Source organism: Orbicella faveolata, unplaced genomic scaffold (genome assembly GCF_042242905.1).
Source record: "Orbicella faveolata isolate gen_17 unplaced genomic scaffold, um_ofav_v1 contig_25, whole genome shotgun sequence".
Taxonomy (NCBI): Eukaryota; Metazoa; Cnidaria; class Anthozoa; order Scleractinia; family Merulinidae; genus Orbicella; species Orbicella faveolata.
In genome coordinates, this window is record NW_028301553.1 from 26794821 (window position 1) to 26819616 (window position 24796).

The 24796-nt window shown below is 39.9% G+C and overlaps 3 protein-coding genes across 3 annotated transcripts in view; 2 read left to right on the forward strand and 1 right to left on the reverse strand.

Moving 5' to 3' along the window:
• Window positions 1-3492: 3492 nt before the first annotated feature.
• LOC110043681 (uncharacterized) lies at window positions 3493-9767 on the forward strand. Its single transcript, XM_089293093.1, has 4 exons — window positions 3493-3583; window positions 7397-7511; window positions 8133-9057; window positions 9640-9767. The coding sequence occupies exons 2-3, from the start codon at window positions 7442-7444 to the stop codon at window positions 9035-9037; spliced, it is 975 nt and encodes a 324-aa protein (XP_089149219.1). The 5' UTR covers window positions 3493-3583; window positions 7397-7441; the 3' UTR covers window positions 9038-9057; window positions 9640-9767.
• A 5664-nt stretch (window positions 9768-15431) lies between these two features.
• Window positions 15432-21273, forward strand: LOC110043602 (excitatory amino acid transporter 1-like). The gene is made up of 7 exons (XM_020749073.2): window positions 15432-16069; window positions 17939-17981; window positions 18301-18632; window positions 18858-19091; window positions 19592-19786; window positions 20076-20210; window positions 20892-21273. The coding sequence occupies exons 1-7, from the start codon at window positions 15582-15584 to the stop codon at window positions 21079-21081; spliced, it is 1617 nt and encodes a 538-aa protein (XP_020604732.2). The 5' UTR covers window positions 15432-15581; the 3' UTR covers window positions 21082-21273.
• A 450-nt stretch (window positions 21274-21723) lies between these two features.
• The window catches only part of LOC110043601 (FERM, ARHGEF and pleckstrin domain-containing protein 2-like), a 41072-nt gene continuing 37999 nt past the window's right edge, over window positions 21724-24796 (reverse strand). Inside the window, exon 35 of the mRNA XM_089294966.1 lies at window positions 21724-24161. Coding sequence (XP_089151092.1) covers window positions 24080-24161 — 82 coding nt within the window. The 3' untranslated portion in view covers window positions 21724-24079. The remainder of the gene's footprint in view (window positions 24162-24796) is intronic.

Here is a 24796-nt window from a genome sequence, read left to right on the forward strand (position 1 = left end):
CTTCAGGTGGTTTGTTTATTGCGTCTATTTTTTCAGATAAAGCGGTCCAGCTTCAAGCCTTAGCCGGTTTTATTCCGTTGTATCTTTGGACTTGACTTTCGCAGTGGCCTGCTTCACACAAAGGCACTGGAGAATTTCCTGGGGATAACCATGTTCTGGACCAACATCCCACTCAAGCTATGAGTCACTAGGCTCGAACACTGAGACTCCATATAATTTCATATTACTTTACGCTTTACAATAATTTTAGATGAGAACAATCCTCATGGATGTATTAGCCCGAGAGAAAAAGTGATCACGTTAAAACGTTGTTAATCACCTGTCTCTCGCTTTTAAAATTTATTTTTGGAGTTGGACCATATGAAATTTCTCGCCGTGATTTTATGATTGACTACGAAAAATTATTATCAGAGATAAAATTACAGCTATCTAACTGTGGTCGCCGCGATCATATAGAAGCCACTTCCCTTAGAAGTTTGACTTTTGGCCTATAAAAATCATTATTAAACCTATCATTATTAAACGCCAAAAGTTAATTGCGTGAGAGAGCCATTTACTCTAACCCGCCAAACGACGCAAAATTTAAGGAACGCGAGACGAAGGCACCGTAATTTATCAACGAAAAAAAAAAAGACAAAGAGAAATTCCCTTGTTTTTGCCTTAAAAAGGGCGAAAGTGTAGGTTAAATTTTTGGACAAATTACAACCTGTCCTACTTTGAACTAGTATTTCCATAAAAAAAAAAAAGTCCTCTCACCAAGAACATTTTCAGTATTAGTCGTTTTAGCGGCACTCAGCGGCTAATTTAGCGTGGTATTAATTAAGTATTATAAATTCTGACCATTTGTCAAAAACTAGATATTAGCTAGTTAGCTGAGAATTTCTTCTCGAACGACTTTTGCACTCGAGAAAACATTCAAAATAAGTTCCATGGAGTTTGAGAAAGGGAATTCGCAGATATTTTAACCAAAGCGCTGAGCTTAGTGCGTCAGGCTTGGGCCTCTCGCTGTGTTTGATCTTTGTAGTGAGGAGAAAAATAATTCAATTCTACTTCCAAACATAACTCTCAGGTGCAAGATTTTTGCCATAAAATCGATGTGGAAATCACCTTCTTAAATTAAAGGTAGGAGGATCCTTAGGTATCTTTCTTGCCGAATTCCGAAATGATTTTTCAACTTTTTCGGCTCTATAAAGAAAATTATAATGAGAATTTCCACCGCATGAATGTACCAAGTAAGATCAAGCGAAAGTGTTTCTGTTCGCTGACTGGACAGAATAATGAAACTGTTTCTTTCCTGCCCAGTCAGTAGCCAGCATTCAGAGAGTCATTTCCAGTAGACTGTTTTCGATATTTTAAAATTCAGTTTGGCATTGAGGCTCAGAGGACACAAACAAAGGGAATTGAATAACATGTTTATTCATTTCTTTTGTTTGTGTCCTCTAGGCCTCACTATCAAACTCAATTTTAATATGTCGAGAGTGACCTATTAAATCGGCTCGATTGCCATGAGCTTCAGTCGATCTTTTGCTACTTTTAGTTTTGCCGATTTTACGTTGTCCTGCCCCGGATATATAATTGCCCGTTGATCTCCGAGGACAATTTACGTTAGATAAACAAACAATATCACCTGGGCACTCGTGTTAGGCTTAGAGGATCGGAACTGATAGAAACATCTGCACTATGGCACTTAGAAAACAATAACCGGGCTAACACAATATTTTATTAATGAGCTGCTTTCATTTCTCCAGGATCTGATGATCTCAAGTTAAGTTCCCAGCGATTTAAAACATGTATTTCGTGTACGACCAAAGGCCGTCAGCCACAATTTTAGTTTACAACCTCGGATCTTCAACTTTTGACTTAACCAGCAGAGAAAATGTTTCAACTGACCAAGGGTTTTTTTCCTGCGGAATAGGTGAGGTTTTTGGTAACAAGGGAGCATCTTTTATCATGTTAATTTCACGACAGCAAGGAATATTGTTGAATTGATACCGATATGTACATGTATTAACGCGAGATTGGCGCGTAAAATAAGAAAACAATGTGATTTATTCTAGGTAAACAAAGCAGAAAATAATTTCGTAATATTGCACCAACATAAAACAGATCAGACCCCATTGAAAAAGCATTGACCATGACCGGCAAAGTCTGACTTGACTATCATACAAGTTTTTCTTAGCTTTAGTATTTCTTTCTTACGTATTAGTTTTAAGAATTTGCAACAGTAGATGGATAAGACCAAAGACTAATAATTCCAGTTACTATATTTGTTTCTTCACGTTCTGCTCTGCAGTTCACAGGCCGTCGCCAGTAGTATTCATTCACAGCTGCGGGGCATTGTTTATTATTATTATTATTATTATTATTATTATTATTATTATTATTTCTTGTGTTTATCAGACTGAGTGGGTGTCTGTTTTGACTTCAAAACCGATAGCAATGATGATAACGAGCTACAAGGGTCCGTTGTCATGAGGGACAAAACTGAACTGTCCGTAATAAAGAAATGTCCTTCTTATGGAGGTATACTTATTTTGAGAGCTTGCCAGGATGTAACCCCTAAAACCTTCCACCGCTTTCGGTTATCCCAGTGGGCAGCGTAAGCCATTCAGTACAAACAGGTAATCACACGCCCGAAAGAGCATGGTTCTCTCAGAAACCAATCAGCAGGTCAAACCGCAAAACACAGCTTTTGAAATAATTCTTTTGCTCAGTACAGCTGGAACATATTTCTCTGCTCGTGAAAATTTCCGCTTCAAAATTCCCGGTGCACGTTTTTGAACTTTTAATTGTGTTAAGCGCCAAAAAAGACTCTAGCTTGCGTTTAGAACCCTGCCTTTCCTTCGCTATTAAAAGCACTCAGGGTGTGACGACTTGCGAGTGAAGGCATAGCTGTTTTTCCTAAACTTACGAAACATTTGGATCAAGAAAGGGATCCTTGGAAAGAAGTTTCAAAGTACTTAACAGAAATTTTTTTCTCATATTCCTGCTCTCCGAAGTTTACTGCAATAATAGCTAAACTCGCTTTTCTGCTTGAGTGATAAAACACTATGCAACATGTTTACTCATCATCAATAAATTAATCTCCACCAATCAAAATTTTGCGTCCAATGTAAACTGTTTGCACGCTGCGTCCAAATTTTGGACGCGACGTCCAAATTATGCACACGGCATTCTGAATTCTAAGCAATGCCCTACCATCTAACTCTAACGTTTGCCAAGAGAGCTTGCTGGCAGGCCATTTCAATATCATTTTTGCTTTACTAGTCATCTTTTCGTCCCTTTCTCCTACTGAGAGTCGACATTCAGCCTTAAATTACTTTTTATAATTTGCATTTCACTTGATGTTAATAAAATAATATATTCATGGGCAGAACGGTGAGGTTGTATAAACCCTTGTAATGATCCAGGTCAGACAGGTCAATAAGCAATCACAAAGGACAACAGGCCCCATTCTTAATCAATCACCGACATCCTTTGTTATGAATTGAATACAGCATCTGCAACAGAGCATGTAGTCCATTTTGCGCTTCGCTTCTGTTGAAAGCAGACTCCTTAAAAGCTGTGACCCAAGAAAGCTAAGGTAGGGTATTTGAGATGGTTGAAAATCTCCACAAGGTCAATTGTATTCTGTATTATTTTGAATTCAGGTTTTATTTTCCTATGTGAGCTTATTTTCTGATTTATCATGTTTCGAAAAATTCTTACAGCATGATTAAGTTGTTTACGTAAAACAAGTGAAAATTTGCTCGGGTTTTCATATTTGCTGCCCATGCAGACTTAAAAGCAAAACTATTTGAAAAGAGAGCTACTTTCAAAATGGCTTGTTGCTACTTCAATTTCAAACATTAAGTCCGACATGAAGTATATATGAAATAATTCATATTGAACTGCGGTAGTAGATGAAAGTGAAGTATGATCATCGCAGTAAATTTTCCAATTTAAGCAACTGGAAAGAAGAAGCCTGAAAATCTGGGCTTCAACGGGATTCGAACCCGTGACCTCCGCGATACCGGTGCGATGCTCTACCAACTGAGCCATGAAGCCACACATTGGGAGCGAGGTCAATTAATTGACCTCGCTCCCAATGTGTGGCTTCCTAGCTCAGTTGGTAGAGCATCGCACCGGTATCGCGGAGGTCACGGGTTCGAATCCCGTTGAAGCCCTGATTTTTTTCAGGCTTCTTCTTTCCAGTTGCTTAAATTGGAAAATTTACTGCGATGATCATACTTCACTTTCATTAAGTCCGACAGTTGATAAAGATGTTAACGATACAGATGTTAACGACTGACGTTAACGTTACGCATTCTTCAGCCTTGGATGCCAAAAAATTCTGATGTTTTGCTCGGATGACTGAAAAGTTTGAATAAGTCTCGTGGTAAAAGAATTCTTGGTTTAAGATAGTCGTCTTGAAAATGTTTTCGCCCTAACTTCAAATATTGAACTCTTTCGCGGGCTACTGATCAAATTTTAATGTAAGTCTAATGCGTTTAACGAGATTTATGAGATAGAAGGAACATTGGGCTGCAGGCTTTGCCCGTATTGTTTTTTTTTTTCCTTCATTTCCACTGACACCACGTAACGGGCGAAAAACTGTAGTTGTACTTCAAGGACTGACATTAAAAAAACCGTGAAAACAGATTGACGACGGCCGCGCTTAAAATAGACACTATTGTTACACCTCCCAACTCAAACACGTTTTTCGATTGGAGGAGAACGTATCACGTGTCATGGGTTAAAACTCACTAACTCCCTAGGGCGAGCAAAACTCACTAACTCCCTTGACGTCACAAGGCAAAATAAGTTGGCGCTCTTTCGTTAATTTATTACGGAATAAATTTCATAACAGAATAAAATATAATTTATTTCTATTACTTAATTTTCCTACCTCAGGGAAATATTTTAAATTATGTAGGCGACATGGAAGTTGCATTTCCATGTTTGAACCGTCAATTTGTATTTACACTTTGAATAGACGCTAAGCAGAAAAGAAATTTCCTTTGGACATGATTACTATCGGCTTTAGCGCCTTGGGCCAAAGCCTATATGAATCGCGGTTTCGTCTTATACGCCTCAGTCATTGTAAAAATCTATGATTGCGAATAAATCGATTACTATTTGGTGTATTGACTTAACAGACAGAACAAAACAACTCTGTTTGTTCAAATACAATAGAGTTTTCCATTGTTTCTTTGTTATTGCAAAATAATCTCCCTGGGGTACATTAACACCTAAAATTATGCGAGTAGACAAGACCGAGAAAATGAACGAACTAATGTTTTTCAAAGACGTTTATTGCAGTCAACTAATCTTTAACTATTTACAACTCTCAGAGCTCGAACTTGTCAAGTGATCAAAGCAAAGTCCTACAGTTTGTTCTTTCCATCCGGTCATGATCCGGCACACTGAACCACACTTTGAACTTAGAGTCTTATCGACAATTCTGTTTACACTGGCTGCGAAGTCATTAGTCGTTTGTTTCAATGTAACTTCGAGATAGCATAGATAGTCTTGTATCCTATAGTAAGCTCCTAATCCATCCGTTCTGAGTGTCAGTTGGAGTACAAGACGACGCATATAAGACGAAATGGCGATTCGTATAGACTTTGGCCCAAGGCGCTAAAGCCGATAGTAATCATGTCCAAAGGAAATTTCTTTTAAGCTTAGCGTCTATTCAAAGTGTAAATACAAATTGGCGGTCCAGACGTGGAAAAGAAAAATTCCATGCCGCCTACATAATTAAAATATTTCCCAGGTAGAAAAACTAAGTAATAAAAATAAAGTATATTTTATTCTGTTATGAAATTTATCCATAATAGATTAAGAAAAGACCGCCAACGTATCTTGCTTTGTGACGTCATCGTGTTCTGGCTGCCCACTTTATGTAAATAGAGAACTTTTGTGTTAGCTTAGCACAAAAACCGTTGTTATCACATCCCTCCCTCCCGATGCCAGCGTGATTCAAAGCTCTAGCGTTCTTGCACTAAATTAATCTAACCTTACACAGCCAAACAAAGCGAAAATATTGAGTCTACTCACGATACTATGATGGTGCAGTTGATAAAAATTTGCCAGTGTTTTCTTTAGACCCCGTCCACACTACGGCGGAGGAATTTGAAAACGGAGCTTTATTTTTTCGGTTTCCATCCGCACTAATCCGTTTATCGAAAACGCTCTTCAATCTGGAAGAATGTGGAGACGCCGACTTTGCGTTTTAGTGTGGACGGGAAACATTTTGAAAACGGAGCTTTTCGTTAACCATGATATAATTTTTACGATAACCATGTGATTTCTCTGACCGAATTTTCTGCAACCACAAATCCAAAACGACCGGTTATTGTTGCGTTTTCAAATTCCTCCAGCGTACTGTGGACGGAAAACATTTGATGCGTTTTCAGAGTGAAAGCTCCGTTTTCAAATTCTTCGGGCGTATTGTGAACGGGACGTTAGCTTTCACTTTGGGTGTTCTTAAAGGTTGGGAGAAGCTCAGGCCCATTCCCCGTTTTCAAAATATTTTACCTCCTCAAGACAAAACGTAAAGCCGGTGTTTTCAAATTCCTCCAGTTTGAAGAGTGTTTTCGAAAAGCTCCGTTTGCGTGACAGATTAGTGTGGACAGTAGGCCTAACCGTAGAAATAATGCTGCGTTTTCAGTTTAAATTGCTCGATCCGGCGTAGTGTGGGGGCTGCCTTAACCCTCGGACGCGCAAACTAACTCATACTCCTATCATGGTACAAGGGTGGGTGGATAGGGCCCTCCCTTTGGGTCCTCGTTCTTTTAAGGCACAGCGAGATAAATCTACATTGATTAGATAGCCCTGAGCTAGCTCTAAAAAATGATACCATATTTGTGGTTGTGACGTCATTTGACCCGCCACCTTGGATCCGCCGTCCTGGATCTTACTATTTTCTTGAAAAGTCAAGAAATAAATTAACGGAAATTAATTCAAAATCAAGCCAGAATGCTTGTGAAAAGAACAAATTGGTGAATTTCTGAAACTTGATGAAGAAAAACTGGAAATAATACAGAATTATGTCAAAAAGTTGATTTTTGGCCAAACCCACATGAAATTGTGGTTGCCATGGTAACGTCAATAATGACGGACACACAATTAAAATATCCAAATGTCCGCGAAGGATAAAAGAACAGCTACTTTATGTTTCAGCCCCTTAGAGTAAAGGGTCATGCATGTAGCAGCTCTCATAAGGTCTCACATGAATGGTATGATACCCTTTGAGAGGACAATAGACCGAGCAACAGAAACAATGCCCCTAGCCCCAAAACAATAACAGCTGCTACACCCTGGGAGGGGGGAAGGGTTAAACTAACCTCTTTTAGAACAATCGCTGTGAATATAGGTAATTTATACAAACTATGTTTATCATCTTTTTATTTAGATTGTTGTTCATCATCTTGCAGTCTGCTGCTCTTCAGGTTTCATCATGAAGACTATTTCCTTTGTTTTGCTTACACTTTGCATGATGTCCGTGACGTCGCGATCTTTTCCAAAAGGTAATTACATGTAAGCAACATAAATTTATAAATTTAATTAGTTTGTTTTGAAAGCACTCGGCGCGGGTTGCCAACTGTTGAGGCTTCCCCACTTATCATCTCGGCGAAATAGTGAACAAATTTTATTCCCCACTTCTTTGATATTATCCAAAAAGAGGAACAATCTCGCTTTCTGTACTTGGTAACTTCATTTCGACTCACGAATCACTTAATTTTTGCCCTTAGTCACGTGTCTCGCATAAACCGTTTGCCGCTCTCTTAAGGAAAATTTTAAGAAACGGTTATCATTTTTTAACTAAGTCCATAAAGAGTGAAATATACTCCGAGTAAGTATTTTGCATTTCATAAAGTATGGTATATTCTTTAAGTATGGTATATTCTAGTTAATCGCTCTTTGACTTACATTCATATTTACATGAATGACACCGCCCGATGCAATAATCTTGCAAAGTAGGGTTTCAAATAAGCTGAGATTATGCCATCGGCTAAAATACTTGTAAAGCATATATTGGAATTTAATTAACCGGATATAGGGGAAGTAAATTCTACCTGCATATAAATAACATGAATTTGTTAAAACCCCATGCTGATAAATGTCGTTTTTATTTCAATTTAATGTAGTGAAATCTCGTAGCCGCGATGGAATGGACCAGTCGTTTGTCAACAAAGAAAACAGACGGCCTTTCGTGACTTCTCAGTATCAAAAGAGAGTGCACCAGAACGAAGAAGAAGACGAAACATGCGACGAAGGTTGTCAATCAATGTGTCGGTTGTTCAATCCAGACGGAGACTGCTCCCATTGCGGATGTGATGATGAGCAACAAAACCAAGCTCAGGATCAGAAAAGAGTGCACCAGGAAAAAGAAGAAGAAGACGAAACATGCGACCAAAATTGTCAATCAATGTGTCGGTTGTTCAATCCAGACGGAGACTGCTCCCATTGTGGATGTGATTATGAGCAACAAAACCAAGCTCAGGAACAGAAAAGAGTGCGCCAGGACAAAGAAGAAGAAGAAGACGAAACATGCGACGAAGGTTGTCAATCAATGTGTCGGTTGCTCAATCCAGATGGAGACTGCTCACATTGCGGATGTGATGATGAGCAACAAAACCAAGCTCAGGATCAGAAAAGAGTGCACCAGGAAAAAGAAGAAGAAGACGAAACGTGCGACCAAAATTGTCAATCAATGTGTCGGTTGTTCAATCCAGACGGAGACTGCTCCCATTGTGGATGTGATGATGAGCAACAAAACCAAGCTCAGGATCAGAAAAGAGTGCGCCAGGACAAAGAAGAAGAAGAAGACGAAACATGCGACGAAGGTTGTCAATCAATGTGTCGGTTGCTCAATCCAGATGGAGACTGCTCACATTGCGGATGTGACGATGAGCAACAAAACCAAGCTCAGGATCAGAAAAGAGTGCACCAGGAAAAAGAAGAAGAAGACGAAACATGCGACCAAAATTGTCAATCAATGTGTCGGTTGTTCAATCCAGATGGAGACTGCTCTAATTGCGGCTGCAAGTGAAGGTTTCACTCAGATTGAGGGTAAGCTTTTCAAGGTTTAATTCAGAACAAGCTGGCTGGAATCAGAATAGGTTGTTGGGAAGGGGGAAGGACGAAGGGGAGGGGCCGGGTTTAAAATAGCACCCAGCCAAGAAGAGGAAAGATTAGATCTACGATTGGGTTGACCGAGGCGACAGGCGATAATAAAATATTGCCTCAATACTAAGATGAAGAAACCGTAATAGAACAGCGAAACGTTGGCAATTTATGAAGGCAATTTGGAGATAGGGAGCTTGACCATTTATGTCAATATTATCTTGTTATGAATTCAACGAGAACTCGGCCAAAAGGGATAGGGAACAAACGAAAAACGTTTGGAAGGACTACATTAATTTACAGGCATGCGGATAATTGATGTACAGTTCTGTGTTTTCCCTATGGCGGTGGAGCTGTTAATCGCTTGGCAATTAAATGACTAATGAAAAAACATCATTGGTCCTAAATATCTGATCCTCAGTGTTAGCTTCCCTAAATAAATTTATTTCTTACTGTCTCGTGGTGAGAAATGCAATACAAGGATATGAACAATGAATTATTAATCCATGTCACTGTATGTCTTTTCAGGTTCTGCAGCACGACGATCGTTTCAAGAAGCGTTTATTCACAGTAGAAATATATTTTTCGAGTGCGTCGTTTGTGTGTTATCGGTTTGTATCTGTTGAAACTTTGAAATAAAGGTGTTGGGTTAAGCAGCTTGGTTTTGATTTCTTTATATTACCGCGTGTGCTTATTCATCAATTCGAAATCAAGTACCTCAAAAATATATGGTAATTGCACGTTGTCACAGCAAAAAGCAAAAGATAAAGTGATGCAATGACTGAAAACACTATTTTTGAGTTCTGGATAATATACCTCTTTCCTATTCCCCTAGATCCTGGTGATATATTCCTGATCTTTTACCTGATCTTTTACCAAACAACTTTATACCTTGCTTTTCCTTGTAATTGTTTTTGTTTTGTTTGATTTTTACATTACTTACGATGCAGTAAGTACATAACTGCATTACTCACGGCACGGTGCATAAATCAGCTTACAATACGCTACTTTAAATGTACCAGCTTCCAGCAATCATTTTCAATTCGTTTTATAACATTACCTATTGACAATACGCCATACAGGTCATACTACTAAGTTACTTTGAAAAAACATCACTTGCAACTAAGCTTCATAGCTTCATAGACATCAAATTAGTTTTTTCTTCCTTTAAGATAGGTAACCTTTTTGGTGTGAAAGACCCTATCCCCGGCGGGCTTCGTTCACGTGTGGTTTATAAGTTTACATGTGCGGGCTGTAATGCCTGTTATGTCGGCGAAACCTCCCGACATTTTTCCACACGCGTACGTGAGCACTTAGCCGTTGATACGGCCTCTCACATCTTCAAACATCTTCAGAATTCTGAACGTTGTCGCTCATTGTGTTCAATAGACTGCTTTCATATTTTAGATCACGCCACTACCAGCTTTCAACTCAAGATAAAGGAGGCTATCCATATTCAAAAAGAACTACCTTGCCTCAATCAGCAATTACACCATGTAAATCTAAAATTATCCTTTTAATTTACACCTTTTCACTTCTGTTGTTAACATTTGTCTTAATTAGCATTTTTGCCTACTTATTATTCAACTTGCTTTGTAATCATTCATTCAACTGAAGATGACAGAAGTTCTGTCGAAACATGTCTTTTAAACTTAAAAAGTTGGTCGTTTTCCTTAAAATTCTTTACTTTAGCGAAAAAGAGGAGTAATCTCGCTTTCTTTACTTGGTAACTTCATTTCGACTCACGAATCACTTAATTTTTGCCCTTATCATGTGTCTCGCATAAACCCTTTGCCGCCCTCGTAAGAAAAGTTAAAAAAGTGGATATCATTTTTAAACCCAGTACATAAAGAATGAAAGATATTCCGAGTCGGTATTTTACATTTCATAGAGTATGGTTTAGGCTCTAGTTAATCGCTATTTGACATTTACAGAATGGCTCCACAAGATACATTAATCTTACAAATTAGAGTTTCAAATGTGCTGAGATTATACCACCGGCTAGAATACTTGTTAAGCATACTGACTGTAATTTATAACATGCCATAGAAAATCCCGGCAATCGGAATACAGGAGAGCCGTTGTATATTCGATGTTATTATATGGCTGTGTCATACAAGGCCTGGGAACTACCGAATTCACGAATTTGATTGGCTGAAATCGATATTGACCGCGGTCTAGATTTTCCCATCTAGACCGGCATCTAGACCGGCAACTAGACCGGTTTCGTTTTGCGTTGAAAAAGTAGCAAACTAAAATACAAAAATGTTCACCATTTTCTTTTATTTTCTTCTCAATCATTTATGGAAGTGCCAAAAAGCCTGATGACAAAAAAAAGTAAAGAGGACGAGCAAATTTCGGCAGGTTTAAGTTAAGCTCATCGCCGTTCGCAAGCAAAATGTCAGCAAACTAATTACATTAAACGAATAAAAGTTATCTTCTTTGCCATATAATAAACATCTTATGAACCGAGCTAAGTCGGTCTGTATGGGAGAATCTTGACCTCGGTCGTGTGAACAGACCTCACTGCGTTCGGTCTGTACTCACGACCTCGGTCAAGATTCTCCCATACAAACCTCCAGCTCGGTTAATAAGAGCTAAGTATTACATTCAGCCTTAATTTTTCTATGGCATGGTATAAAATAGTTATCCAACGGTTGCCAGTGGTGTACCATAGAATATCCCAATTGCCACTTGTATTTACTCGGTGTAAACACGGGCTTTTAGGCGAGTGTGTATACTGAGAAAATACAAGTGACTCGTGGGATATTCCGTGGTATACCACTCGAAGTCGTTGTATAACTGTACTATTTAATTAACTCGCTATAACGGAAACTAAATGGTATATGCATATCTAAGAACACCAGCCTTTATTTTGTTGGTTTCTTTTATTTATATGTTTATTTATTTACTTTTTATTCATTATTGATTTTTTTTTATGGTAAATAACTTTTAATTTGTTAAAACCACATACTGATCAGATAAATGTCGGTTTTATCTCAATTTTATGTAGTAGAATCTCACAGCCGCCATGAAATGTACGAGTCGTTTGCCAAAAAAGAAAGAAAAAGGCCAGTGGTGTCTCAGGAACAGAAAAGAGTGCAGCTAGACGAGGAAGAAGAAAACGAAAAAGGAGGAGAAGAAAAGCCATGCGACGAAGACTGTCAATCAATGTGTCATATGTTCAATCCAGGTGGAGACTGCTCCCATTGCGGGTGTGATGATCAGGAAGGGGACCAGGTTCAGGAAAAGAAAAGAGTGCAGAAGGACGAAGAAGAAAAAAGGCAGGAAGGAGAAGAAGAAGAAGAAGAAGAAAGGGAAGAAAAAGAAGAAGAGACATGCGACGAAGATTGTCAATCAATGTGTCATATGTTCAATCCAGGTGGAGACTGCTCCCATTGCGGGTGTGATCATCGGGAAGAAGACCAGGCTCAGAAACAGAAAAGAGTGCAGCAGGACGTTTAACATAACATATTATTTGAATAATTAATAGACCGTGCTGTCTTCCACACCTGGTGGTGCGGCTGTTAACCCCTTGGGAATTAAATGGGACGTGGCTAATGACAAAAACATCCCTGGTCCGACAATTCTGATCCTTAACGGTAGCTTTCCTAAAATAATGTATTTCTTACAACCTGGTTGAAAGAATTTACAATAGAACAGGCTGGACCAGTGATTTAATTCCTGTTACTATGTCTCTTTCTTCAGCTGGTTCTGCGGCGACCGTTTCAAGGAGCGTTCATTCACAGCAGAAATCCATTTTTCAAGTGTGTCGTTTGTGTATTATCAGGTTGTATCCGTTTTAACTTTGAATTAAAGGTGTTGGGTTAGTAGCTTGGTTTTGATTACTTTTACATCTAAACAACAGCCTCCATTTGGCGCGAAAATATGCTCGGATATTTGTCCCTAGACATCATCTGTTATCTTCTCGTAACAGATAATGTCTAAGGACAAATATCCGAGGATGGTTTCATGGCAAATGGAGGCTATTGTGCTTACCATTCTCGAAACGTTTTTCGCAACACCAGCAGCTTTGAAAATTGGGGATGTCACTCGGACATTCCCCAGTTTTGGCTGGGTGCTCTTTAGTCACTTGACGCGTTTAGACCAATTGCGAGTGAGCAAAAATGTTTGATAGATTTTAACACCGAGTATGCATATTCTTCCATACAGTTAACGAAACAACCACTTCAATAATATGTCACTGATCAATTGCAGCACAAGTATGCTAATCGACTGAAACTGGAGATTGAATGAAAATTATTCACAGGAGTATAGAAAACCGACTAACAATAGACAAGAAGAATCACGTGCACTTACTGAGCTAAAAAGACAAGTTTTATTCGGGCGCTAATCGACTTTGGGGGCTAACAGGCTAAGAGCTAATCGAATGGGGGATAAGCCACTCAGTTCCATTTCCAAACTCACATGGACAAACGCCACAAAGATTGCTCGCTCATAATAATGATCCATCGTGCATACGCCCTGTCCTCTACAACAAAAGCTTTCAACGAAGAATGCATTAAATTACGCTCTATCGTTACTTCCCTCGACTATCCTATCAATTCCATTTTCGATACTGTAACTTGTGTCCTTACAATATGTTATATTATCGTATCTTTAGTAGTCTCACAGTAATTTTCTTCGTTTTGACATGTTCCGAATAAAATATAATAGCCAAACTCTCGCATGTAACCAGAAATAAAGGTGTGGCTGACTAGGGCCCTTAAGGTGTAAAAGAAAGACGCTCAAGCCGAAGACGGCAGCGTCCTAAGGGTCTGTCACAACAAACATTTGTTTAAAAAATTGTTCATAAGTTCAGTTCACCAATGAAAATAGGCAAATTTTCTTTTTACCTTAAGTATCGCTTTTCTGTCGCTTAGTCTGAAGTAAATTTGCTAATAAATTAACGGAAATAGACTTCCTTAGCATTGTCGGATGTAATTTTACTGCAGGAATTGCAAAATAACAACTACAACCTATTTACATTTCCTTAGATTTCCTTTCCCCGATAATAGTTGTATTATATCTTTAATATTCGCTGTGAAGGATTTTCAAGTTGTGTCATATCGATGACGTAACGTTTGCTGATGACTTGCTGATCCCCAGTCTTCCGATCTTTCTTGGAAGTTTTCGGAAAGATTCGGAAATCTTCCTAAAACTTCGGATATTTTTGGAATCGTTCATATAACCTTTAGAAAACATTCCGAGAATCCCTGAAAAACCAAGTTAGAATATGGCAGACCAATACAAAGTTTAAATCTAATTAAATCTGCTCCGGTTTTTTTCAGAATGGGAAAATTTTTCCGAGAATGCAAAAGCTCGCATTCGAAAAGTTGCTCGAAATATGAACAATTAATACGACAGTACGCCATAAAGCTGTCGAGCAACTAGAAAAAACCATAACGACAACGGCAACGGAAAAGTCGCTAAAACAACAAGTTTAATAAGCAGCACAATGGCTTCAAACAGACATACTTTATAATTTTTGGAACCCGGCTTTGGTTGCCGCCAACAACGTAAAATGACAAAATTCTGCGTTGTCTGGAGAATGTAAACCCGGCCTATAAACGCCCATATTTAGAATTTTTCTATTTCGGATTTAATGCTGCGTTCCATGTTCAGTTTTGAGATAGTTTTGAGAAAGAGAAACAAACTAAAGGACCTAAGAGTATCGCGAGATTCGTAGGTAAAATGTAAAATCGTTGTAACTGCGTTGTCCTCTCATGTCAAATACTCGGTGAAATTTAATCTATCACGAATATCACTACTTTTTAACAATTAGATTATGAGCTCAAGATTTCTATGAGGTGATTAGTTGATGAGGCCGCAGGCCTCATAGAAATCGAGAGCGAATAATCTAATTGTTTTAGTAGAATGCTAACTGAAATAAACGCAAATAACGATTTCTGATTATTTTTCTACGCATTATTGAACTTTACGCTTTAACAAAATCGCACGCATTGAACTGTCCTTGGTAAATTTGCAGCATAGTTAATAGTTTGCAGCTGTTTACGCGCGCGCACCCGTTTTTTTCAATAATTTCAAGTTTTTAAATTCAATAAACCGCTAATGTCCTTCTTTTAGTCTTCTCAGGAATTTAATTATCCATTTACATCTAAACTTTTTCCCAACTTTATCTAAATTCTTTAGACAGACACTTCGAAAACGCAAAGAAGCGGCCGCCATTTTCATTGTTGACAACAGAATAGATAGTCAGTAGCGCAGCCAATAGGAGAACGGCGTTCGTGATAGTAGTCCGTATATTTATACCAGTTACCAATATCGGTTTTATTTTAGGTCCATTTCAGTAAGATTTGTTAACAGTCGAACAAGCATTAAGAGATTATGTACTCTGTTGTTCCAGTTCAGCAACCCTTGCTTAAAACAAAGGGCGCTGTTCTAATTCAATGCAAAATCTTGAGTGTGGCCAAGGTGCAGTCAATAAGTAAGCACACACGCTATAAGCCATGGCTCGAGGTACGGGCGGACGCTGCCGCAGTCGCTGCCTGTCATGTTGCGGCGCCGTGTTACGCCGTCTCCGCAAAGATTTACTCCTCATTCTCATCATTTTGGGTGTTATTATTGGTTTCATCATCGGCGCATCAGTAAACGACTCGATAAACGCTATCAAAGACCCAGAGAAGAAAGCAACTGCCATCATGTTGATCGGGTTCCCAGGCGAACTCTTCATGAACATGCTCAAACTTTTGATTCTGCCGCTCATCGTCGCAAGCTTGATTACAGCGCTTGCCACGCTTGATTCCAAAGCGACGGGCAGAATCGGCCGTCGAACCGTTATTTACTACTTCGGTACTATGCTAATTGCTGTTTTGATCGGAATCATCTTGGTCGTCGCCATTCGTCCGGGAGCGCGCAGCAGACCTGACCAAGAGGGAGATGTTAAATCGCTGGCGAGACCTTATCGAAACTTGGACTCTTTTCTCGACTTGTTGAGGTGAGTATGGGTCAAAATTGATTTCAATTTCCAAAGCTTTTTGACTTTTTAATTTTTTTTGCATAAATCTGCTCATTTAGTCATAATAACTGCCTCTCTTAGCATGACTGCTCTCACTGTTCTTGAAGGATTCGACTGGAAGAAGATTTAAACGTAATATATACTAATGTGAAGCAATACTGGAATTTTCACTTTTGTTCCTTTAGAGTGTTAGTCTTATCTCGATGAGATGTTGTCGCTTTACAACTTGAAAAATTCAAGAAGAAAGCGCCCCACTTTTACCCAGAACCGTTACTTATTATTGTATGAAAGGCCCCTTTGTTTAGAAAACGAGCTTCCTGGGGAGGCCATTTTTCTGCGGAAATTTATGCAATATGTCGACAGCACCTAACTATAACCAACTATCGATGGTTTTCTGATAGACTTGAACAAAATCATGGAGGCACTGTTAGGACTTTCAAACACTAGTTTCACAAGCAACGTTTTCTAAAAACCTGTTATTTGCTGTTGTTCGCTGACTTTCCTTTGTTTTTGTTTTTCTTTTACGCTCACAAAAGCCTAATTCAATATTGGGGTGCTCAAGTACTGATTTAAGGTCATTCCACTGAAATAGAACCTGCACTGAGATTTTTGTGAAACTTTGCCTTTTGATTGTTTATATTATAGGAACTTAAACTTTGAAATAAAAATGAGGGGTCCCCATGTTCGTTTAGGAGCAACAGCACCTTGTTTATACTCATATAAATCCTTATAATAGCACCATGATTGTAGTCACGATTGCTTGCTAAATTCACGTTTCCGACGATTGGTTTTTGTCCTACACTGAGAATTGGTCCATATTTATTTTACAAAGATTTATACCGCACGTGCACCGCGATTGTTTTGCTCATTACACCTTTTGTTTGGTGACGTTCTCGTTGCCGTCGTCGGCGTGGTTTGCTGAGGCTCCCTAATGACATAACATAATGACATAACTGGACATGAGAAAATGACATCATAACTTATGTCGCAATGTGAACATCGACATAAAAGCATGAGGAAAAGACCACTTTTTCCCTTATGTCGTTATGTTCATGCTGTCATGCATGTAGTTATTATGTCATTATGTCCGTATGTTCACCCTGCATGTTTATGTCGTTATGTCGCGATTCAATCCAATCCTTTATTTACACTGTAAAGGGCACTTACACAAATATTGTATTGTAAATAATGAAAATAGTAACATATTAAGGAATATTAAGACGTAAAGAAATAAAATTCATGTGAGCAGTGACCGAAGTAACAAGAGTTTTCTGGCTGGGCACCGCCACGTTCGAGTAAATGGCAGCATAAAAAATAAATTCAGCTAAGCTAGACCTACATGCACTACATTACAACATACATACACTACATTCACACTTGTAAAGCAACAAAATCAAACAGCAAAATAAAACATAATAGCAGTAAAGTCAAGTTTGATTTTTCAGAAGGTGGCATTTGTACTCTATCTTAAAGGTTTTGTTGGGCAGACACTTAATTCTAAGGGGTACAGATTCCCAAATCTTTGCACTAGTCGCTAACTTGTGAACTCGGCGTTACTGCACAGACGCAGGGCAACATGGAATCTAAGTAGAGGCACCGTCATTATTATCAAAAAGCTTGGATAATTGACTCATCTTAGGAGGGTGGGGCCAGCAAAGGTAACAAGCGCAATGAACAAGCGAAGTCAAAATAGATAAATATCCCACACAAACATGGCGCAACATTTTGAAAGCTTGTCCAGAAGTGCAAAACAGCGTCTAACTGACTCACGCTAGAAGACAATGCAAAGCAGGCCGCGGTTTAAAACTGCAACGGTTCATATGTTGTTTTATGTCTACACTCTTACAGGAGCTGTTTTCCTAAAAACATTGTGGAGGCAACTTTCATCCAGGTTAGTTACAATGAAGGTTTAGTTGAGAGGAAATACGCGAGCTCGTACAACCAAACACGAGTCCTTTGTTTCGCACAAGCACTTTGGCTCGCTTAACAAGGACAAATCCATATGCAGTTAATTATTGTCTCCAGAGGTACATTTTGTGCTCTTTTCGATTTACTTGATTACAAGAATCGAGGGCTCTGAGGACGACACAGGGAACCAGGCGCATAAGAAAGCTTACAGGCACTGGTTCTGCCTGAAAGGGAAGCTAATTGTCAATTCTAGTTTCACGGGCAAGTTTGGTCAAAATACTTTCTTATTATTATTTTCTTAGAAAAGAACGCATTACAAATCAGTCCCACCAGATGTGCATCGATACAACAAGACGATAGACATAAAGAAACTCTCGCCAAACACCACGATGAAAATTTTCACTAATGGCACTCACAATTTTACAACTATGGAAGAAGAGCTCGCCCCAGGATCAGACCTCGTTCCCGCGGGACTCGAGATAGCCGCCCGAAATATGAACGTCCTCGGGTTGGTTGTGTTTTCCATTGTGTTCGGTATCGTGTTGGGACGTGTTGGAGAGCGTGGGTTGCCTGTGAAAGCCTTTTTCGAGTCGCTAAATGAGATCATAATGGAATTGATTTCCTTGGTCATGTGGTAAGACTGTAGACTTTTGTATGACTTTTATCCAGTAGTTATCAAGTTGGTTCATATGTGACTCGCCCAGCAACATTGCACAAAATTGTTACTAATTATGAATAAGTCAAAATTGTCAAGTCTGTACGGGAATGCTCTCCTTACACCCACCCCTTTCCGCCCGTCCCAGCCGCTACCCTTACAAGTTCAATATTTCTCATGACCTCCTTGACTGTCTTTCTTCAGGATCTCTCCAATTGGAATCTGCAGTTTGATCGCTGCCAAGGTAGCAGGCATGAGTGACATCGGACAAGCTTTCCAGATGTTGGGTTATCTCATGGGAACTGCCATTACTGGGTTTTTCGTGCATGGCATTATCGTGATACCGCTGATTTACTTTGTATGTACCAGGAAGAACCCGATTACCTACATTAAAAATCTCTCTGACGCCATGGCAACAGCGTACGGTACGGACTCCAGGTAGGTCACGCATGCGCATATGTCACATTTAATAAGGTGGCTTACTACCATTCTCGCCCCTAGAGGCCGCGCTTCTTTTGGTCAGCACCAAGAATAGCGACCTCTGGACAGGTCCAGTGAGATTCCGCATGATTGGCTTTGCAAACACAATAAAATGAGACCGGAACCAATTAGATTTGTCAGACTTGACTCTGAGCATGCGCAGAGTGACGAGAAGTCCGTGGAACCGGCCAGAGGTCGTGATTCTTGGTGCTGACCAAAAGGAGCGCGGCCTCTGGGGACGAGAATGGCTTAACACAGTTTTGATGTCCAGTATATGAGCCCAACCTTTAACTCTTTTGAGAAATGTACCAAAATGTTTTTGCATTCTCAAATTACTGTTTTCTGAACTTAAAATCAATGAGCGCTTGGGGACGAATTTTTCACTGCATTGTATATGAAGTTCTTATGACGAAACGATGTTATCTACGAGACAACTCTTTTATTTTTCAACTCCTCAGCGCGGCCACTTTGCCAACCACCATAAAATGCGTGGAGCAGTACAACCATGTCGACAAGCGTATCAGCCGTTTTGTTCTTCCGCTGGGTGCTACCGTCAACATGGATGGAACGGCTCTGTACGAAGGCGTTTGCGCCCTCTGGATCGCGCAGCTGCATGGAGTCAGCCTAGGCCCTGGAGAGATCATCACTATTGTGTGAGTAGATCATTTTGTGTCACTGAGAAATGGTCTGAAAGCGTTCGAAGTTCTATTATTCTCGGTGGGTGATCCATGCCCCGAGATGTCCAAAGTCTCTCGCCCGTCTCAGTCTCAAGTTTACCGCTCCAGATAGTGCACCAACATGATCAGCGATCACGTATTTAAAATTCAAACTTCTTGATGTTAGGGTTCTCTGTGCTCCACCTGTAAAAAAAATTCACCCAGCAAATGTAGGTTTTTATCGATTTTTGCGTTCATTTCCTAAGTGCGTCATTTTTTCTCACAGGTTAACCGCTGTTGCCGCTGCTGTAGGCGCAGCCGCAATCCCATCTGCAGGCCTGGTTACCATGTTAATCGTGCTGCAAGCTGTCAATCTTCCCCTGGATGACGTAGCTCTTCTCTGGGCCATTGACTGGTTCATGTAAGACCATTTCAATTTTATCGCCATTATTCTGCATATGTAAAGAGCGCACTGAACTCGAGAATTCATTGTTTTCAAATGCATTACTTGTTTAATTGAATTGATGTTGCTGCTACTAGGCTTGATGTGAATTTCTGGTATCAAGTTTGAAGAGCATCGCCCCATTAATTCTGGAGATATTCTTTATTGTGTTTTGCCGTTATAGAGGAACTATTTACGTCATGACTTTCTTCATTTGCGTAATACAAAAACGAAAATATCTCTAAAACGAAAGATATTCCAAAAAGAAAAACGCCATGTTTCTTTATTTTAAAGCCTTTCAAATAAGCAGCGAGTATTTTTTTTTTATACTTCACAGGCACTTTAACACCAACACAAACCTGCCATATGCTGAGAGGATGTTTTGTCCGTGCATGCAAATAGACTAAATACAGTTGAATCCCGCTAGGGGAAATGATAGATAGATCGAAATGGCGGGGGGGTTTGAAATAACCGATAGTAAATGACTGAAGGACAAATCCAATGTTTTGAGTCCGAAATAACGGGGAATTCGAAATAACCGTGTTCGAATTACTGTAGCGGGGTCCAGCTGTATATGAAGATAAACTATGGTAGTGTGGTAGTAGTTTGCGCCACGACGTCTTCCTGACATATTTTATCTTCTCTTGTTGCATCATTCAGGGATCGTTTTCGAACCGTTCTTAATGTTCTTGGAGATGCTGTGGGCGCCGGCATAGTGGCGCATCTGTCACGTGACGAGCTGAAGGAAGCTGACCAATCAAAAATGGAAGAAGGCGATAAGGAAGGAGAAGGTACTGAGCTGATCAAGAAACCTGAAGAGGACCCAGATCAGATCGTGTCTAACATTTAAGCCGCTAACAATATGGGATCCAGTAGAGGGGTATACCATAACACTACAATAGGCTTACCAGAGTTTGTAACCTGGCTGATATTCTTGATTTTTGATGTAACCAAGCTGCTTGTCAATGAATGGAAAGGATCTATGAATTGATATGGCGTTGTAGATAACCTAGAAATAAACTAAAAGCTTGTAACAATGTCATTTTGCGTGTTGTGACCGTTGAGCCGCTTTCTTTCTAAGAGTGGAAAGAACTTGAAATGAAGCAAGACCCCCACCCTTTCACATTTCTCTCGCTCCCTCAGAAAGATATCTATGGCCAACCAAGCCTCCATTCGTTTAGACAAAGTTGATCCACCGTAAGGTTTTAGTATGAGAACGGGAATGAAAACTCCCAAGTTAGCTTAGAAACCATTTGACCCGTACGTAAGGCATATTGACACAAAAACATCACGCTCCGCGCTCGCGCTCCCTTCAAGATCTTGCGCGTTCGTTTCGCACCTTCGACGAAGCTCGTCTCCAACGTTAGGACTCCGCGTCAAGTTAACTCGGGGCCACGTTAGCCTGCTCACGGCCACACGTTCAAGATCGAGACCACTTCGCTGTATTTTCATGAGGTCCCCTCACAATTTCACACGTCATTTAATTCGTCACTTTCGTTCCAAATTTTTATTTGAACGTACAATGAACTTTAGGTGTATTATAACTTTGAACAATATAAATTTAACATTTATTGAGCCTTTGCTAAGGATATTCTGTACAAAAATTCAAATCTCCGATACAAACTTCCCTGCTTACATGGTCGCCTTACAACTTACACACATATACGGGTTACATTATACGGGTTACTTCGCCTACAAGCCCCCCTACGGTATTCGGAGTCGGACACTGGAGGACTGAGACCAAGCCTAGAGAGTCCTCTCTTCACTGAGTGAGACTGGAACCGAAGACGACGAACGGCAGGTAAGGCGTCATCGATTCTCAGAAAGTTGTCACGCTGTAACGTGATATGATGAGAATCCGCTGTGTTACTAACCGTGCCATTGCCAAATACAGCAAATTCAATGTATACTCTGCTAGCTGGGAATAAAATACGCTAAGCAAGAGCAATTTCCTCCAAGTCAATACTACAAAGTCCACGATTAATTCAGGCCTTAAAACAATGCAACCCCGATCGTTCTTTAAAGCTTTCTGACATCTTTGGCAATTTTTCTTCTTTCATTTGACTTAGTTTTCATATTTAACTTTCCTTCGACTTCAGGTAAAGCAGTGCCATTCAATCTTTTCATCTGAGTATTTGGTACAACCGCGTGTTGGCTACCTCCGATTTCGCTATATCGGGATTGCACTATTTGTGACCTGTCCACTAAGCCTTAGCAATTTCTAAACCTCGTCCACTACCAATGTGTTTTAAAAAATTGGGAAGAGAGATTTTCGCGGGGAAAATTCGCCATATTGAAAGTGGGGGAAACAGTCCGTGCGAACTTTCATGATATAAATTTCTGCGTTGTGAATTGCAAACCTACGATGTTATTGATGCAATTTGAACATGGTAAGCGCATATGACGGCATGTCATTTCGCAGACGTATAGAAAATTACAAATGCAATGTTGCCACCCTCCCTCCCCACTTCCTCAGATATAAAAATGCCGAAATTAAATTTCACGTATATCCATGCCGTAATTACCATGCAACTCTCCACTTAGCGTGTTTTCAATATGGTGAGTTTCACCGCGTTATTAAGGTCTCTCTCCAGGTTTAAAATAGAGGGCATTGCTCTTATACTTTCTTTCTTAAAAATTCTAAAAAGACCCGCGTGCACGCTCTCCTAGGCACTGTACAAGACCTCTGGACTTTCTATGCGATTTCTGCTACGTATGATATTAAACATTTTAAATTTGGTAAAACTCTGAAAACCAATACGATAACTATATTTCAACAATTGATTGGTTTTCTAGCATGAAAATGAAAACCAAACTGTAAATACTTTAAATTAAACTTGAATAATAAACTGAAATCTCCGTACCAACAGTTTCAAGTCGCTTTTCAGTGCAACTTTTAAGAGATTGATTTAGACTACAACAGTGCAAGCTTTTTTATAAGTTCTCTCCTGGTTTCAAGTCTCAAACACGCGCAACAGAGCTGGTAGAACAATCAGTTTCGTCGACGTTTGCTCAAAGGCAAACACGTTCTTTTTTCGCCTAGGAGTAACACAAGCAGTGTCCACAGACTTTGCTTGGAAAGTCACGCAATGCATTCATGTAACGCAGCGTGACGACTCAAAGAAACGCCGCAATTAAGCACAAAAACCATTGGCTATTTCTGAGCCCTTTGAATCTGTTTCAATTAACACTCCAAGCAAAACCCTTGAATAAAGAGCTTGCCGAGCATACAAATGAACATGTTGCAGTAACTATCGTTGTGAAACAGAGGTTAGAGTAACTCGAAAATGCCCCTGGCACCCTGGCTATTTTAACTGTACTGCAGGCGATTCTGGGTGAATAACCACTCAATTCGATCGCTACGCACCGCGCTTGAGGCGGAAATTACTGTTGTTTACACCGTGCAATAAATACCATATCTCGGTCTACTGTTTAGGCTAAAACGTGCGCATCGAATGCGAAGAAGTGTATTACTAGATAAAAGCTTGTTTGGTGCAAAGACTGAGAGAATCAGAGAATACGTACAAAATATAATGCTATAGCGTTTGCGCTCAAAAAGGCATTTGGGTTACTAAACTCCCTACACTTCCACAACATTTCCTGGATGTTCGTCCTTCACAATTCGTCTGAGATGGACTACCCACCGTCTTGAAAACGAAATTACGACACACACACGTAACTAAATTCTCATTTATCGGGAGCATCTCTTTCAAGCCTGCACGATTGCTTTACTTTAGGATACGGCAAGTGTATACATGATAAAAAGATTATTATAATACCTCTCAGCTAGCAGGCAAGCAGGCAGGCCGGCTGACAAGCCGACTGCTCTGCTTAAATTATAAATTCATCTAGGGAACAGCACTGATCTGGCGGCTAAAAATACGAACTCTTGAAGAGCTTTGGGTTGCACTTGCGATCACCTCCATCCACCTAATCACAGAGAAAAGAAAACAAATACTTCGTTAAAGTTATTGAAGAGACCGCGTCATGTTTTATAAAGGTGGTAACTTTAAGAGGTTCACAGCGGGTTCATTTGCCACGATGGTGTTAATATCTTGCTGTTGGTGCCATAGCCTACGCGCCTTTAGAACCATTGGAGCTATGACAATGGGGGTTTTTACGCACTCGGCAGGTTCAACCATGTTGGAGAGGTCTGGGGTGAGGGGCCAGGCGATATTACACCCCCTGGTCCTCCGGGTTGGGGGTTGGGCGTAAGGCCGACAACCCTACCCCGTGAAAAAAGCTAGATGTTATGGAAATCTATGACCCTGTGTGTTCAACGGCACGAAGAGGAATGAGTGAGTAGCGAGTGTCACAGTGGGTAATACATCAGCTTGGAAGGGTAGTCTGGTTCGATAGCCTGGGGGAAGTGGAATTTTTAATGGGGCTACATTGTAGTCACATGTACAACGGCAAGCACCAGTTTTCGACTTTTCAGGTGGCAGATGAAGTTAAGTCGTGCACTGAGAAAGGCCTTTACGGTAAGCACATTGGCTCCATTTTGCCTGCAAAATCTACTGTCTTTGTACTCTGCGTGTAATGCGTTTGCTAATTGGTTTTTAAAG